Raw genomic sequence first — 16,549 nt, forward strand, 5'->3', positions numbered from 1 at the left:
AGTTCAGTGGTTTAATGATGGCATTCACCTATGTATTTGCTGTATTCTGGCTGTGTCTCTCAGGAGAGAGCTACATCCAGTTCCTGTCGGCCTGCACTTCTTTGCTTCATCCATCTTATCTAGTTTGGTGGCTGTATATGTATGGGCCACATGTGGGGCAGGCTCTGAATGGGTTTTCCTTCTGCCTCTGTTCTAAACTTTGCCCCCCTATTTCCTCCCAAGGGTATTCTTGTTCCCCTTTTAAAGACGAAGTGAAGCATTCGCATTTTGGTCATCCTTCTTGAGTTTCATGTGTTCTGTGCATTTAGGGTAATTCAAGCATTTGGGCTAATATCCACTTATCAATGAGTGCATACCATGTGTGTTTTTCTGTGATTGGGTTACCTCACTCAGGATGATATTTTCCAGTTCCATCTATTTGCCTGTGAATTTCATAAAGTCATTGTATTTGATAGCTGAGTAATATTCCATTGTGTAGATGTACCACATTTTCTGTATCCATTCCTCTGTTGAAGGGCATCTGGGTTCTTTCCAGCTTCTGGCTATTATAAATAAGGCTGCTATGAACATAGTGGAGCATGTGTCTTTGTTATATGTTGGGGCATCTTTTGGGTATATGCCCAAGAGAGGTAAAGCTGGGTCCTCAGGTAGTTCAATGTCCAATTTTCTGAGGAACCTCCAGACTGATTTCCAGAATGGTTGTACCAGTCTGCAATCCCACCAACAATGGAGGAGTGTTCCTCTTTTTCCACATCCTCGCCAGCATCTGCTGTCACCTGAGTTTTTGATCTTAGCCATTCTCACTGATGTGAGGTGAAATCTCAGGGTTGTTTTGATTTGCATTTCCCTTATGACTAAAGATGTTGAACATTTCTTTAGGTGTTTCTCAGTCATTCGGCATTCCTCAGCTGTGAATTTTTCTTTTGGCTCTGAACCCCATTTTAAAAATATGGAAGCTTCACGAATTTCCATGTCATCCTTGCGCAGGGGCCATGCTAATCTTCTCTGTATTGTTCCAATTTTAGTATATGTGCTGCCAAAGCAAGCACATGAATTCTAAAGTTTAAAAACAGATAGAAAACCATGAGTCTATCTGAGGGCATAATTACATACAAGGATTGTGTCATGTGACTCCTAAACACAGTATTTTGTGCATCTCCTTGTAGTAGAGATCTTGGAGCCATAGTGACCACCAGGAAATCAAGGTTCACTAAAACTAATGTAGCTTGATAAAACAAAAACTTTGGGGGAAAGGGGCTGCTTTAGTGGGTAAAGTTCTTGCTGTACAAACATGAGTACCTGAGTTCAAGTCCCCTATAGCCACACAAAAAAAAGTCAGGCATGGCAATGTCTATCTGTGGTTCTAGCACTGGAGATTGAGACAAAAGAGCCCCCACCCCCTCCTGAAAATGTCAAGAAACCAGGACAGTCTGGTCAGAATGAGCCCTGTGTACTTGTAGACAAATGCTTGTTCAGCTCAGGGAGTAAAATGAGAGGGCTCCTGTTGGCTAAATATGGGAGAACTTGTGCATGTGAGTGGAACACTTTCATCTGCCTACAACACACTAAATCGACATGCTCACAATGGTACAGTTTAAAAGTCTCAGCGGTCCCTATCCAAAGCTGCTACTGCACCCATCCATCATTGAGAATAATCAACCTGTCCCACCACTTCTGCAGGAAATCTACTTCAGGCTGACCAAATAGTTGATTCCAGAAAATGTATTCAGAGTAAATGAAAGAATCCAAGTGAGGTAACACAGGACTGAAGTCCCAGCACTCACTCGGGAGACCGAGGTGTTAGGAGACATCTAATTGGAGGCCAGTTGCGCCATGTAGTGAGCCTGTGCTTCAAAAAAAAAAAAAAAAAAAATCACATGTAATCCCTGGCACTGGGCACAAAGGAATAACGATGAATCAGGCTATTAGGTATGTCTCAATCATCACCAAAAATGCTCTCAAACAAATGAGAAAAATTCATGGAGGAATGTATCACAGGTGAATCAGCTGACCTCAGGGTTCATTTGGCAACCCGCAGGTTGCTGAATATCAAAACTCTAACTTAGCTGCTTTTAGAAAGCACGAAGGACAGAGAATGGAGTAGGCTGTCACCATGCAATCCCGAATGTGGGGAACCATGTAGGGCAGTTCTTTGCCATGTAGATGAGACCAAGATCAGTTGCAGCATAAAAGAGACGTTGAAAATTAACAAGCCAGGAGTGGCAGCACACACCTGTAATCCCAGCCCTTGGAAGGTGCAGGCAGAAGGAGTTCAAGGTCATCTTTAGTGAGTTCGAGGACAGTTTGTGATACATAAGAGCTTATATCAAAAAAAAAAATGAAGCATGACAAAAAATATTGGCAAGTGAAAGTATGTGAGTATGGATTTATCAAGAGTCTGACATCCATTTCATCATCCTCCATGGCTCTAGCAGGCTTGCCCTGTAGCTGGACTGAAACCTGTGGCTTTGCGGATGTGTCTTGTATTGTCCTCAGGTTAGGACCCAGAGTCTCACTCCCACCAGTGCTGGGAACAAGGCTGAAAGGGTCTACAAGGAGGCAGTACACACAGAGTCCCCAGACTCTGAGTTACCGTGTCCTGCTAGCAATCCCCGGAGACTCCTGGGGCAGCATGCAGACATCAGGAAGAGGATAACTGGGAAGTGAGTTCTCCAGACTGTTCTCAGCTTCACTGCCCTGGCTGGCTGGCTAAAAGTTGTTGAGGACACTTGGTATTGGAAGGAGTAGCCAGTTCCCACTGGCTTCCTAGGGAGTGCTGAGGCCTGCTCCTTTTAACATGACTGTCGCCATTTTGTATTCAGTCTCCATTTTGCTTATAAGGTGAAATTAAGTTCATAGCTATTACTTTGGTTGACATTAAAGAATGTTACTAATAAACCAAAAAGTTATGGTTGAATCACTTGTACCCGGTTATCTCAGTGTTCTGAAGATCCCCTGTTCACCACCTGTCTGTCCGTCCCCCTTACCTCACTCAGGACCAATCAGCTTAAAGGTTGGCTGGTGATATTTTGTCTAGTTAGCCAAAAATGCTGTACCACTTCACTGCTTGCCTTCGAACTTTTGAACCTGGTTTTTCTTCTAAGAAACCTGCCCTGAGAACAGACTGGTGTCCCAGTTTTTTCCTTATTGTGGTTCTGGATGTCCAGTAATATGGTGTGTATTCAATAAACTATTCTTGCTTAATTGAGATTAGTGCTTGTGTATGGTTTGAGTGGCGATTCCAGACCTCAACATTAGGAAATGGGGTACAGAGGGGTCACTCTTCTTTCTCTTACACACAATGTCTTCCTGGACAAAGTCACCATCTCTTCCCCTTCCCCCTTTCTTCTTTCCACTGGGTCACTTGTGGTGAGTTTTCTTCTCACCCCCCCGTGTCTCCCTCACTTGCTAGGGCACACTGAGAACCCAGAGGCACAGATCTCTAGGCTGGGCTTATGATAGCTAATGGGAGACAACAAAAGAACATGCATAATAATAATGCAGAACTGCTAATAATAACACTGTTTTCCATGAACAATTCTGCATGTATGGTGACCTGTTTAGAGCACTTCTGTAGCAAACTCTGATTCCCCCAAGCATGTGAAGACCTCAGCCTGCTGGGCAAGGAGAATGTACTTGAAAAGAGGGCAGGAGAGAAAATACATCACAATGAACAGTCACAATTCTCTCATGTGTCATTAGAGTTGTGCTGTACACATGTCATTTATGACTGATAAATGACTACAGCCCCATTGTATGCAGACACCCTGCCCAGTTTTATAACTTATTTTTGACATTTCAAAGCATAACCGTATACCAGCCATGGTGGCACATGCCTGTAATCCCAGGACCTGGGAGGTGGGGGTGGAAGAATCAGGAATTCAAGAATCAGGAATTCTTGGCTACATAGTGAGTTGGAGACTAGCCTGGGCTACACGAAACACTGTCTCAAAAACAAACAAACATCCATAGTCTCCAATCTGTGGGTACCAAAATAGTATTTCCCATGCCAGTCCCACGTAATTTGATATTCTTATTTTTAAGAGACACAGTCTTGGGGCTGGAGAGATAGCTCAGTGCTTAAGAGCACTGGCTACTCTTCTAGAGGTCCTGAGTTCAATTCCCAGCAACCACATGGTGGCTCACAACCATCTGTGATGGGATCTGATGCCCTCTTCTGGTGTGTCTGAAGACAGCAATGGTGAATTCACACACATAAATAAATAAACCTTTTAAAAAGAGAGAGATACAGTGTTGCTAGTTAAGTCCTCAAACTTAAGATCTTCCTATCTCAGCCTTTAGTGCTAAGATGCACACCTGTGGGGATAAGGCAATATTCTGCTACAACGTTGCCATTCTCTGCATGACACTCTGCTATCCACTGACCTCTCCAATTGAATCTTTTGCCAGTCTATGTCCTAGTTATCCTCATTCCACTGACCCAGGGTTAAGCAGCTTTTGCTCATATCTTTGGATGGTGGGTTTTGTTTTGTTTTGTCTTGTCTTGTTTTGTTTTGTTGTTGTTTAGGTAGAAATAGCTGTATATTTTTGTAGAGGGATTTTAATCCAGCAACACAGCTACACTGGCTGGAATTCTGACATGCCCTTAACAATACCTTTAATCTCTCTGGCTGGAATACAGATGTGCCCTTAGTATACATCTTTAATCCCAAACAATGAAACTGTAGTTTGTAGAAGGACGTAACCATGTTTGAAAGTGATGTCTAATTGAGAGGCAGACAAAGTGACAAATCAGAGAAAGATTTGACAGAATAGGATATGCCTGACTCTCATGAGAACAGAGAGGAGACTTAAGAGGTGACTTAAGAGAGAGCATTGCAGAGAGGAGAGGAGGCAGTTTTACCAGCAGAGTTTTACAGAGAACAAGGTAGACACAGGTAAAGACAGAACAAGCCAGAGAATGAGAAAGAGACAGAAGGTACTTTCAAAGTTAGGATGAGAACAAGCAAAGCAATTCAGTCAGAAGCTGAGAGAGACCAACTCGAATCAGTGTGGAGAGGAGTTTGAATCAGACAGCTGAGTTGAACCAGACAGCCAGTGTTCAGATAGAACTATAAAGGGCCATCTTTTTCAGCAAAGTCTCAGAAGCTGCAAACTTTCTAGGCCTAGAATGTATAGAAGTTACAGGCTTCCAGCATCGGCCCTAGGTTAGCACACAGAGGCAGTAAGCCGCTGAGATGATCATTACATCAGGGAAATAAAAGACACTTTCACAAGTCTTGCTTTGGGTAAAAAATATAGGCAGGTTTTTAAAAGTGTTTTTCTTACCATATATGAGTTATACTTAATGTGTTTCAGTATAACTTTTTCATACATGTGCATAATGCATTTATATTAAATTCACGCCCCCATAACCCTCTTTTGTTCCTCTCATACTCCATTAACACTAATCCCCCCTTCCTCTTTCCAATTATCCCCCCTCTACGTTCATGTCTTATCCAATGAGATCCACTAGGCTTGATTACAGCAACCATCTCTGATTTGGTGCCTGCCATGGGAGGGGAATTCATACCTGTTACTGTAAATCCAGCAAAATTCAAGCTGGGAGGCCCTAGGCAGTACCGCAAGCTCTGCTGTTGTTTTTCAACGCAGATATGATGTGTCTGTCAACAGCTAAATAGCTATGCGTGTGCCCACAGGTTAGTGCTGTCATCAGCAGTCCTTAGGGAAGACAGAAACTCAACACTGGCCAAGAAGTTCTGACAAAATACATGAAAAATTACATCCTCATCTTCAAGAAAGAAAATCATAGTGTCTTCTAGCTGGATGGATGATTGATAGGTATATGATAATGATGATGAAAGATATATGATAGATGGATATATGATAGATAGATACTAATGATGAAGATAGGTGATTGATAGGTAGACGGACAGACAGACAGACAGGTAGATATGATGGATAGATGATAGGTAAATAGACAGGCAGATATCACGTACAGCTACTTCCTTATATGGTGTCTTGGGAGAAGGAAAAAGAAGATAAAGAAGGTTAAGTAAGTTGCTCAAAGCCACACATCTTATATGAAACAAATTTAAACGTTTAGTTTTCATCTCCTATGTGATGGTTTGTATATGCTTGATAAAATGAAATTGTTCTTCTGTTTTTCCCAGGAAGCAATGAAGCCTGTGGAAACACAGATTTCAAGGGCCTGTAACAAGGAAAAGCTTCCTTCAGCCAATTCGACTTTGCAAAAGCACTGAAGAATTTCTGTGGCAGTTAATGTCTCTGATTTATAATCCTAAAATAACTCAAGACCAAGATTAGAAGATAAAGAAGAACCCGTGTCAAAGAGCATCTTCTACACTGGCTGTGTCCTCAGGGCTTACACTCACAGTCATGAGAGGCTACCTGAGAAGCTGAGGGTCACAAGAGGGCTTGTGACCTCCTCTATCACAGCTTCGGCCTTATGATGGGGAACTGCGGCCATCAAATCACCCCCAAAGAGGCTAGCCAGGGAGAGCTGGCCTTTGGTTTCTGGGTGTGTTTTTTCATTTCTATCTGAGTTGTTACAAAAGATCGGGCTGTCACCTGCTGCTTAACCAAGTATGACAAAGTCAAAGTCTCGTTTCTTTAATCACTAACTAGATATCCCGAGAGTCAACATTAAAAAGGGAAACAGTAACAATGGGGAACGCCAGTTCCTTGGAAGGAGGAGGAGGTACCTTATTGATGAAAATCAGCCAAAGGTTTCTTTAGATAAAGTCTGAAAAACTTAGGAGTAAAAGGAAGGTGCTCACATTTATTGTAGAAAGATAACTCTAGTGTGTCTTTCTCCTTGATTTCAGGTTCTTAGGACAGGAAAGTGAACTTCATCTTCCAGGCACGGGTGTGTTGCACTTAAGGAAAATGGCCCTCAACTCTTATCCCATCTGACATCATTTGTGTCCACGGAGAAACGGAGATGTGTGTGTGTGTGTGTGTGTGTGTGTGTGTGTGTGTGTGAGAGAGAGAGAGAGAGAGAGAGAGAGAGAGAGAGAGAGAGAGAGAGCATACATTAAGGAGTTCCAACTCTGCAGGGTTGCTTGCCCTCACCATTTCTTTGTTGGTTTGGGCTGAGAAATCCGAAATATGAGATATCAGCCACAGCAACAGTGAATTCGGGAGTTTACTCCCCTGCTCTCTTAAAATGAATTTGCTGTTGGCTTGAGCATAGCTCCTTAAGGTCCCCAGGTGTCATCTGCAAGTGAAGAGGATAGATCCCTAAAGACCTTGAGCCAATCAAACCAGTGACTGGAGAGCAACTTCCCCATCAGAGCTGGGTGTGCCCGGCCCCTGCACATCCCCTTTTGGGAGGAATTAGCTCAGTGACCGGAAATGGAGGTGGCTTCTCAATCCAATCCCTGCCCCTCCTTCTCCTCTTCTCAGCACCGTTCTTAACTCCCTTGTGCCTAGGTTTGCCCATCAGAAAGATGAAGGTAGGGCAAGCATCCTGTTTGATTCTCACAGCTTCCACAAAACCCCAGGAGCACCCACGTCACAGATCAGCTCTGACGCTTCAGCTTTAATGGACTGGTTCAAAGTTACCTCGGTAGTGGGCAGATCAGGGATTGAAGGTAAGTTCTTCCGCTGCAGAAGCAAAGGCTGAGAGGCAGACAAGGTCCCTCCTCTCTGCTCCCACGGGCTTCCTATCTCCAGGGCAGGTTAGCCTTACAGATACAGTGGAGTGCACTGGAGCACAGCAATGGCAGACACCCCACCCCACAGGACGCTGGGAAGAGAAAACACAAAAACATGGCACACCACTATGGAACCCTGGTGTACTTCATTGAGTCTTCTTTAAGTACATGCCTAGGTTTTATAGATTTATTTTTACATACACACGATCAAATTATACATACAGTTTTAAACATTTTTTTTAAAATTACCCCACCGTACTAAGAGTACTTAGTTTCCTTTCTGTAGACTTCAAATGGCTGATCTTGTTTCTTTCATTTGGAGGTCTCCTCCTCCTCCTCCTCCCCCTCCCCCTCCCCCTCCCCCTCCTCCTCCCCTCTCCCCCTCCTTCTCCTCCTCCTCCTCCTCCTTCCTGTAGAGTGAATCTTTTTCTTGATAGTTTGCCCACCTCGGGAATTTTTCTTTCCAGCTCTACCCTGAGAAACCAGGAATCTTGAGTTTCCTCTCTCCTGACCTTTTTTTCTTTTGAAAGCTTAACTCTGGGAAAGGAGATGAGACCATTCATAGTATAATGTGAATGGTTAATTAAGCTTAATCTATTGTCTTTTGAAGGGTTTTTAAAAAAATCACTTTTAACCAAAAGATACTCTAATTGGGGAATTCTAGTGGTCAAGTAATCTAGACAAGGAGAGTCCCCTGACAGCCAACTAAAGAGTAAACCCCATAATGCTACATGGGGCTCACTTAGTTAAGATAATGGTAAGCTAAGGGCAAGGTAAGAGTAAAAACAGAGTAAGAAATTCAGTTATCGAAGTGTGTGCAGCCACACTAACCCAGATTCTCTAGCTACACCCTGTAAGGTATTTGGCCTTGGGGATAGAATGGGCCCGCCCACCGTCCCACAGCAGCCAGGCCAGTTCTTAACTTTAATTACCCAGTAATGGCCACAAGGCAAGTCCCTAGGGGTGCACTTGTTAAGTTGTGCAAGAGATGACCACGCCCACGCGCAAGGTGTACAACCAGGCCTGGGTTCCGGCAGATCCGTCTGATCCTCGATTCAGAGAATTAAAAAATCCCGCGGGGAATATCAGAGATCACCTGGGGGATAAAAAAAAAAAAATCCCCAAAACTGCTCTGAAGTCACACTGTGTGTCTCTTCTTGTGGCTCTGGGGCTTGAGGCCCAGGGCAAAAATGTGTCCCATATCAAATTCCTTCGCACACGCCCAGGGCGGTGCTTCCCCAAGGAGACTGGTGTGAAATCGCAGAGGGTCAGAAACTCCTCCGACGGGAAGCCTCGACCCGGAGCCCAGGGGGACCTGATCGCCCTACGCTCGCCACCCCGCCCGGACGCTCCGCCCTCGGCCTCGCTGGTTGGCCTGGTCGCTGCAGCGAACGGCGGCGGGAGGAGCCGGTTTTGCGAGCACGCAAAACCACGGTGCTCGGTCCCCAGCGGCAGTGGCAGCTCTGACAGCGGCCCGTGCGCTGTGTCTCCACCGTGCCCTGCATCCCTCATCCCACATCCGCCGCGCTCCCCGATTCCTCACAAACGCCGGTGCCCATCATGGGGAAGCCCACGAGCTCGGGATGCGACTGGCGCCGCTTCCTGCGGAATCACTGGCTGCTGCTCTCCACCGTGGCCGCCGTGGTACTGGGTGAGTCGCGCGCGGGGGCACTAGGCGCGTGCCGGGGCCAGGCCGCGTGCGGGACCGGGTGGGCTCGGCGTGGCGCGCGCTGCCTGCGTTCTCCGGCACTGGGCCCCCAAGCTCAGGATCAACCCGAGCGCTTTCGTTTCACGAGGGGGGGAACAGTGTTCTTAGCCAACCCTCACAACCCCCCTCCATTCTGGTGCTCCGCGAGCTGCTGTCTCTGCTTTTTCCAAAATGATCAGAGGGGATTGAAAGGTGGACAAGGGGTCCTTTGGAAAGGAGCCGGGTTAAGCGGGGTTTAATTTGATCTTCATCCTTAACTGTTCCCACCATACGCGCACACCACCACCGTCACCATTACCTTCGTGCCCGACCGCGACTGTGTGAATTACTGTTCTCCGTCGGATTTAAAGAGACATCTGGGCCTGCGAGATGGTGGAGACCTTGGGAATATTGAAGCAGGGGAGAGGTATCTTCTTGTAGGATACCTCTCTAATCAGATAGATCACGCCTGATTTCTGAGCCAGCAGTTGTGGCTCACTGAGGCCACAGGGAACCAACGCTAAGAGAACCCAGCCCCCTTCTTCCTCCGGGACTACCTGCTCACCACATTTTTCTACTAAAATATAAGCTGCTTTTATTTGTTTTCACACTCGCGTGTGTTTAAGTGGCCCATGCCTGCCATACCGCTGGGCTGGGACTAGGTAGATGTCTGGGCCATTGCTCAGAGGTTTGAGTTTCTTATGTTTAGAATCTCGTTTTCTGGCCAGGTTGTCTCTGTAACTTGAACTCACTGCACAGTGTACTGTAGGGTGGGGACCCTGCGGGTCTTCACACCTCCGGTGGTGGGGTTGTCCAGCCGGTGAGGGCAGGTGCACCTTGAGGGAAAGTGGATTCCCAGGCAGGCTCCACCCTCTGTCTGGAAATTGCAGCTGCCTCTGCTGGAATGTGAAGAGGGGCAGCCCCTTCTCTACCCTGGGCGTTGCACATTGCTCTTGGAAAAAACTTGGTGTTGTCTGCTCCCCTCCAAGGTCTTCCCCGTCAAAAATAAAATCTCTTTGGAAGTTAATGGAGTCCTTGGTGTCCTATGGGCTCCCCCAGAACCTTATGCGAAGGGAAGTCAGGCTTCTAGTAAATAAGTAACATCCTGAATGGTATTAACAGAGGACGTTTGTGGGAGGGAAGGAGTGCAAAAGAACCCACTAGTGTTCACTTTCCCCAGTGCCAAGTGGTTTAGGGCATTTGGGGGAAGGTTAATCATGCACCACATGTAAATAACAGCTCTTACCAAGACAGTGGATGGATTGGAAGACATGGACTTGTTTGTTTTCCCTATGATGGATACAGAATTTATTTTTAAATCTGTTTTGAAAGCCCTGGAGGTGACCAAAGCTTGTGGGTCCTTCCCAGTTCTGTCTGCAGCCCTAGGCACTGCAGAGGTCCTGCTTGGTCACCAAGTGCTTCCTTCCCACCAGCAGCTGGCATGAGTATTGGTGCCCCACAGTTCACCAGTTCACCAGAGCCTGCTCTGGAAAGGAAGCCTAGCGGTTACTCACTGGCCCTTGGACCGCTTGCATAAGCACCATCCTCACGTCAAGGAAGGCTTTCCTCTTATTTTGCAGGCATGGCCTGTGGTCTCATGGCCTGTGGTCTCAGGCGGACCTCTTTCCCTGGAATCAGTGCTGGTGAGCCACAGAAACTCGATTCTGGTATTTAGTTTGAGCCATAAATTCACCATTTAAAATTATAAGTGCCCTGCTGAGGTCATACCAGTCAGTCCCTTGCTCCTCAGGAGGAGCGTGGGACAGACTCCGGCATGTTGCCATCTGTATGAGAGGTCTCCTGCTTAGAATACCACCAGGGTGCTCAAGCAGGCACTTGCTGGGGTCCTCCTCTTTGCCACTCCAAGAACCTTTGCTCTGAGTGAAAACTCCTACCTACCTTTGCTCAGACTACACTGGCTAGCCTGTTTAACAAGCAATGAAATCCTAACCACTCGTCCTAGGTATCCGTTAGCCCTTTCTAGGTTGGGAATGGTCAGTTTTTCTACAACTGCCATAATTGATCGAGCAAAATTACCAGAGCTCTCACAAAGCCTTCTTTTGGGAGTCAATGTAGACATTAAAAAAAAAAAAAAAAACAACAAAAAATGTTAAATGCAGTTAGTTCCTTAGTGAAATCTTCTGACTCTATCCATGGAAAAATAAGTCAGCAGCTATGACTATGTGAAATATTTTGGTTAGTGAAACTAAGAGCAAAGTCCTCACCCCCACCACACACATACACCAGCAAGGTGGTACAAGCCTGTATGTAGAAGTAGGAAGATCAGGTGTTCAAGGTCAGTCTCAACTACATAGTGAGTTTGAGGCTAGCCTGAGCTATATGAGACTGTTTCAGAAAACTCTGTGTGTGTGTGTGTGTGTGTGTGTGTGTGTGTGTGTTTGCTTAAAACCTCTGAGTTTCTAAGATAAAGCTTTTGAGGGAAAGTACAATGAAAGCTCACTTTCATTAGATGTGTGGTATTCACTTGGATTTAATGGCCAAGGAGATGCTTTGAGATAAACGTTTAACAATTCCTTATTCGCCAGGTTAGAATTAAATAGGTGATTGTCTTTGATAACTTCTGTGAAACTCTACGAAATTCTGAGAATGGTATCATTTTAATTGGGTTCACTGTAACTCTGGTAGACATTCCCCGATCCCACAGTATAAGAGAATAAGCACGGTGCCTGGTCAGGAGCCCTGGACGGAGTCCGAGTGCTGCTCTCTAGACAGACACATTACTTAGTCTCCAGGACCCTCAGTTCCTTCTTCTTAAAAACTTCAGACATTCGTGACCAGAGTGATTAGGATAATGTGGAAATACCCAGTTTGTGGCTGGCATACAATAGGCATCCAGTAAATGCTACATTGAAGAAAGTGTGACTTTAAATAGGAGAAAATGAATATTTTATTTTGGACTTACATCTCGGTTCTGCCTCCTGTCCAGTCTATAATTCGAAGTTTATAGTGACTCAAGGGTTTTGATGGCAAGCTTCGTTATCAAAACTAACACCAGGCTCTGTAATATTCTCCATGTTTACAAGAGAGAACAGGAAGAGCTGATGACTTTGTTTTATATCCCACGGACTAATTCCCAACTCATTCAACAGGCATAAAGTCAGTAGGAAGAAATGCTGTGTTCTTAGTGGGAATTATGTCCAGGGAGAATTCCTCTGTGTGAGAATTCAGCCATGAAAATACTGAAGGTTACAGAATTGGGGAGATTCCTGTGGATTCCTCACAACAGGAAGTGTCATCTCCCTCCAGGCTTTCAGTGGAGAAATCTACAATGGCCAACTTGGAGACTCTCAGAAAAAGGCCACAGATGCTACTCGTACCATGGAGCTGTCAAATTTGTTCACCATAATGCAGTTTCTATGAAGCTCTGAGGAAGCTTCCTCTACTGTAGAAACTCAGAGCTAATTCCTCCAGGTTCAGAGTAACACTCTTACCCAGTCTGTCATCTCTTGCCTTGGTTGGCTCTGGGTGTGCCTGACAGTGGTCATTTGGAGGTGGCTTTTGCTTTTTGTTGTTCCATTTTCTGGCAATTCTTTGACACCCCTGAGGACAGAAGTCAGCCATGACTCATGTGATTCCTGACCCAGCTCGTTGTCTCACTGGCCTTGGTACAGCAGGATTTAAGAGTATACCTGTCTGTCATGGTGGTGCGTGCCTTTAATCCTAGCACTTAGGAGACAGAGGCAGGTGGTGCTCTGTGAGGACAGTCTGGTCTACATAGTGAGTTTGAGGCCAGGTAGGGAACGAGTTGCACAGATATCTGGGGCATCCTGACTCCTTGCATGCATAGCAGGATGGGGTAGGGTGGGCTAGAAGGTCAAGATAGAAATGAGAACAGGACAGGAGGACAGGTTGAGCCAGGTTCATGTCCAAGCAAGAAAAAAGATGGCCTCGTCCAGGGGGCCTGCCTGGGAAGTAGAAGGGAATGAGGGCCATCTAGTTAGTTAATCCACTACGGCCTGGTGGAGTTTGGTCCAAGTGAGAACTGACTGTCTCTAGCAGGATCAGATATCCAGAAGGAGATACAATGTGGAGATGCTGAGGTGAAAGAGCCTCCAGGGTTCTTTGAGTGAAGTTAGGCAGCAGCAGCCGCGAGCAGTGGACAAGTGAGTCGGAGACAGTTGTGAGTAGGTGAAGTGCTGGGTAGATAATGTCGGACTCAGGAAGAGATTAAAACCTTGGAGACAAATGAGTCCATTTGAACAGGGAGAAGAAAAGAGCCAGAGCCGAGGAGTGCAGAGAGAGGAGGCTGACCAGAGAAACCAGAAGAATTAAGAACCAAACCGTGGTAGGCAGTAAGCCAGGACACTCAGCAGTGTTGAGAGTGGAGGAGGGCAGGCAGACTCATCTCGAGAGACTTTCTTTGGAAGCGCTAGAGTGAGAAAGGGATGGGAGATAGTGGGGTTCGTGCTAGAGCCAGAGAGCAATGTCTTGTTTTATTTGATTTGTGGGGTTTTGCGTCTGCTTTAACTCCAAAAGAAGCAAACTTTTCCTTTTCTAAGATTTATTTCATGTATGTTAGTTAAGTACACTGTCGCTGTCTTCAGACACACCAGGAGAGGGCATCGGGTGCCCATTACAGATGGTTGTGAGCCACCATGTGGTTGCTGGGGATTGAACTCAGGACCTCTGGAAGAGCTCTCAGTGTTCTTAACCACTGAGCCATCTCTCCAGCCCCAAAAGAAGCAATCTTAAAAGTAGAGATGAGAGATGGAGAGTGAGAGAGGGAAGGTGGGAGAGAGAGGGGGGGAGGGGAGAATATGTAACTATGAAGAGAAAATGCACTTGAATTATGCTGGGTTGGACAAGGTCTATGAGAGCTGGATGCTTGCCCACAGGGTAGAGGGACCTGGGGAGGACTTGCCCTAGCAGGGTCCAGAGTTGTGTGTTTGCTTTCCCTCTGGATCTGCCGTTTCTGGTGGCAGAGCCTGGCTGGCTCTCTCTCCTCTTCAGATCCTGGGCTAATTTGGGTCATACCGTAGTGGTTACTGTTTGTAGGGTCCAGAGACCAAGGACTAGTTTAGTTAGACATGGACCTGTCCATTTGGAGGCCACCACTGAAGCCTCTGCTATGGGTAGCATTGAGACAGCTGTCAAAGTGACCTTGCTCAGCAGCAGAGCAGATCATTTGGGGCCTTAAAATAGCCTATAGCTGCTGCTCCTCGAGGAAGGAGAGGCCATCGCTGTAGCAGCGCATCCTGAATCTTCCACCATCTACATCCGCAGCCTCATTCTTCAGCCTGTAATTCTGTCCACCTTCCTTTGGGTAATGCTCCTTCCGAGAGATACAGAGCAAAGCACCATCCTACCCGTTTTGCCTTCGATAAGACCAAAGGCTTAATGTCACTTACAGACACACTCTCTCCTTAGTGCTATGTGTGCTCCGACCCATTTCATCGCTCCAGCAAGCATATTTCCAGGAAGGATCAAGGGCAGAGCTTTGCCTCCAATCCAGGCAGGTCGGCTGGGCAGACTCTGCTGCTGTCGCCTATACTTTCCCACACACGACAGAGCCCGTACCCGCTACGTACTTGTTACTGTCTTCTGACTTTTCTTCCTCCCCACAGGTCCTGATGGAGGATTCTGTGCCACCCCTCTCTGTCTGCGCCCACAGCACCGTCCCACTGATTTGTAGGCTCTGTACATTAATTGAATTGTTGAGTCATTTATGAACCACAGATACGTGTGTAAGGGTATTGGGACTGGCAGACACGATCCTTGTTAAATGAAAAAATGAGCACAAAGTTTACACCAGGTTCCATTTCTTCCAATAAACTCTTTTCTGCCCCTTCAATCCCCTTTCAGCTATAAATGTAACTCAGTTTAACTCATAATTAGTCTGCATATACATCAGGCTTCAACGGTGGCCTCCAGACGGACAGGTCCATGTCTAATAACTAGACGTGTCCTTGGTCTCTGGACCCTGCAAACAGCATCCACTACAGCATGATCCAAATTAGCTCAGGAACTGAAGAGGAGAGAGAGCCAGCCAGGCTCTGCCACCAGAAATGGCAGGTCCAGGGGGAAAGCAAACACACGACTCTTATCTTTCTTAAAACTAGATGCCTGCCTGTGGAAGCTGTTCCCATACTACCTCGAAGGTACCTCAAAACGAAATGAGACCATGAAATAATGCAACTGACTCTTTAAAATCCATATAAAAATATGCCTGAGATACTTTCAGGACCTTTGGTTCATGTCAGGGGGGAACACACGGTTTATATTAATTAAACAGAGCAAAGAAGATTCCATTCACACGCTAACTCATTTATAGGTAATAGGTTGTCTTTCCCTGAAGCCTGTTGAGAAAGAATTAGAAGTTCTGAGGTTGATTGTTGATGTCTGCCAGGGACTTAAAAGCTGGACACACTAGTAGGTAGGCTACATCCTTGTCCCTGGGTTAGAAAATCTCTGAGGATCCTTCTAGTTTTAAGAACCTTCAGCTCCAAGACATGTAGCCACCCCTCGGTTCACTGCTAGGAGTCAGAGGAACTCCTGTGTATGGCGCTAAGTTTGTCCTGGGGAGTATTACAGGCAGATGAAATGACATTGATGTCTCATCAACTATTCTGTGACTTAGAGACAGTGATATTAATATGTGAGACTATTACCAGGGGAATGTTCCATGTCGGTGTCAGATGATCCCAGCAGTATTCAGGTCTAATAAACACATGCATCTAGCCTTGACATATCGCTACTTTAAAATGTTCCTGAAACACAGGCTATGCCAACTCACAAAATAAAAATATTATCTGATCTTTCTTTAAAGTGCTAGGAATAACTTAGTTCTGCAAAATCACTCATTTCTGTGACATACTGTAGATAATTTGATGTAAGAAAATCAAAAGAGGCATAATCTCTCCTATGCAATAAAGGATTTATACTTTTTTAAGGATTTGAGTTTGTAATGAAGACTAGAACCCCTTCTCTTTATCTGTTCCCAGAAACTGGAGAAAACAAAATTGCTGGTTTAGAAGTATATTTTAGTTGTAATAGTATATTTAATCCAGAGCTCCCCAAGGATAAAGAGTTAGGAAATAATGATTATTAAAATAGACTTTGTGTCATTTTCTGGAAGCTTTGAGGTTGGTAGGATAGCGGTTTCATCTGTCTCATTGACTTTGTAGACAGCTAAGACACGCACTTTGAAGAGCACATGAAGTACTGTTTATGTTTTCCCTTCCTGGGGAATCTACCTATCTAG

General features: G+C 45.6%; 1 protein-coding gene, 1 long non-coding RNA gene and 1 other non-coding gene across 3 annotated transcripts in view; 1 reads left to right on the forward strand and 2 right to left on the reverse strand.

Moving 5' to 3' along the window:
• LOC102546345 (uncharacterized) overlaps nt 1-8,758 on the reverse strand; it is a 35,368-nt gene extending 26,610 nt beyond the window's left edge. Inside the window, exons 1-2 of the long non-coding RNA XR_001836129.3 lie at nt 8,573-8,758; nt 7,549-7,732 (exon numbers count right to left, since the gene is read on the reverse strand). This is a non-coding gene — a long non-coding RNA (uncharacterized LOC102546345). The remainder of the gene's footprint in view (nt 1-7,548; nt 7,733-8,572) is intronic.
• On the reverse strand, nt 943-1,049 carry Rnu6-525 (RNA, U6 small nuclear 525). The gene has a single exon (XR_005499932.1). It is a non-coding gene; the product is annotated as a U6 spliceosomal RNA (small nuclear RNA).
• A 353-nt stretch (nt 8,759-9,111) lies between the features above and the next one.
• Slc1a1 (solute carrier family 1 member 1) overlaps nt 9,112-16,549 on the forward strand; it is an 80,118-nt gene continuing 72,680 nt past the window's right edge. The window contains exon 1 of the mRNA NM_013032.3: nt 9,112-9,291. Coding sequence (NP_037164.3) covers nt 9,201-9,291 — 91 coding nt within the window. The 5' untranslated portion in view covers nt 9,112-9,200. The remainder of the gene's footprint in view (nt 9,292-16,549) is intronic.

This window comes from Rattus norvegicus, chromosome 1 (genome assembly GCF_036323735.1).
Source record: "Rattus norvegicus strain BN/NHsdMcwi chromosome 1, GRCr8, whole genome shotgun sequence".
NCBI classification, from domain to species: domain Eukaryota; kingdom Metazoa; phylum Chordata; class Mammalia; order Rodentia; family Muridae; genus Rattus; species Rattus norvegicus.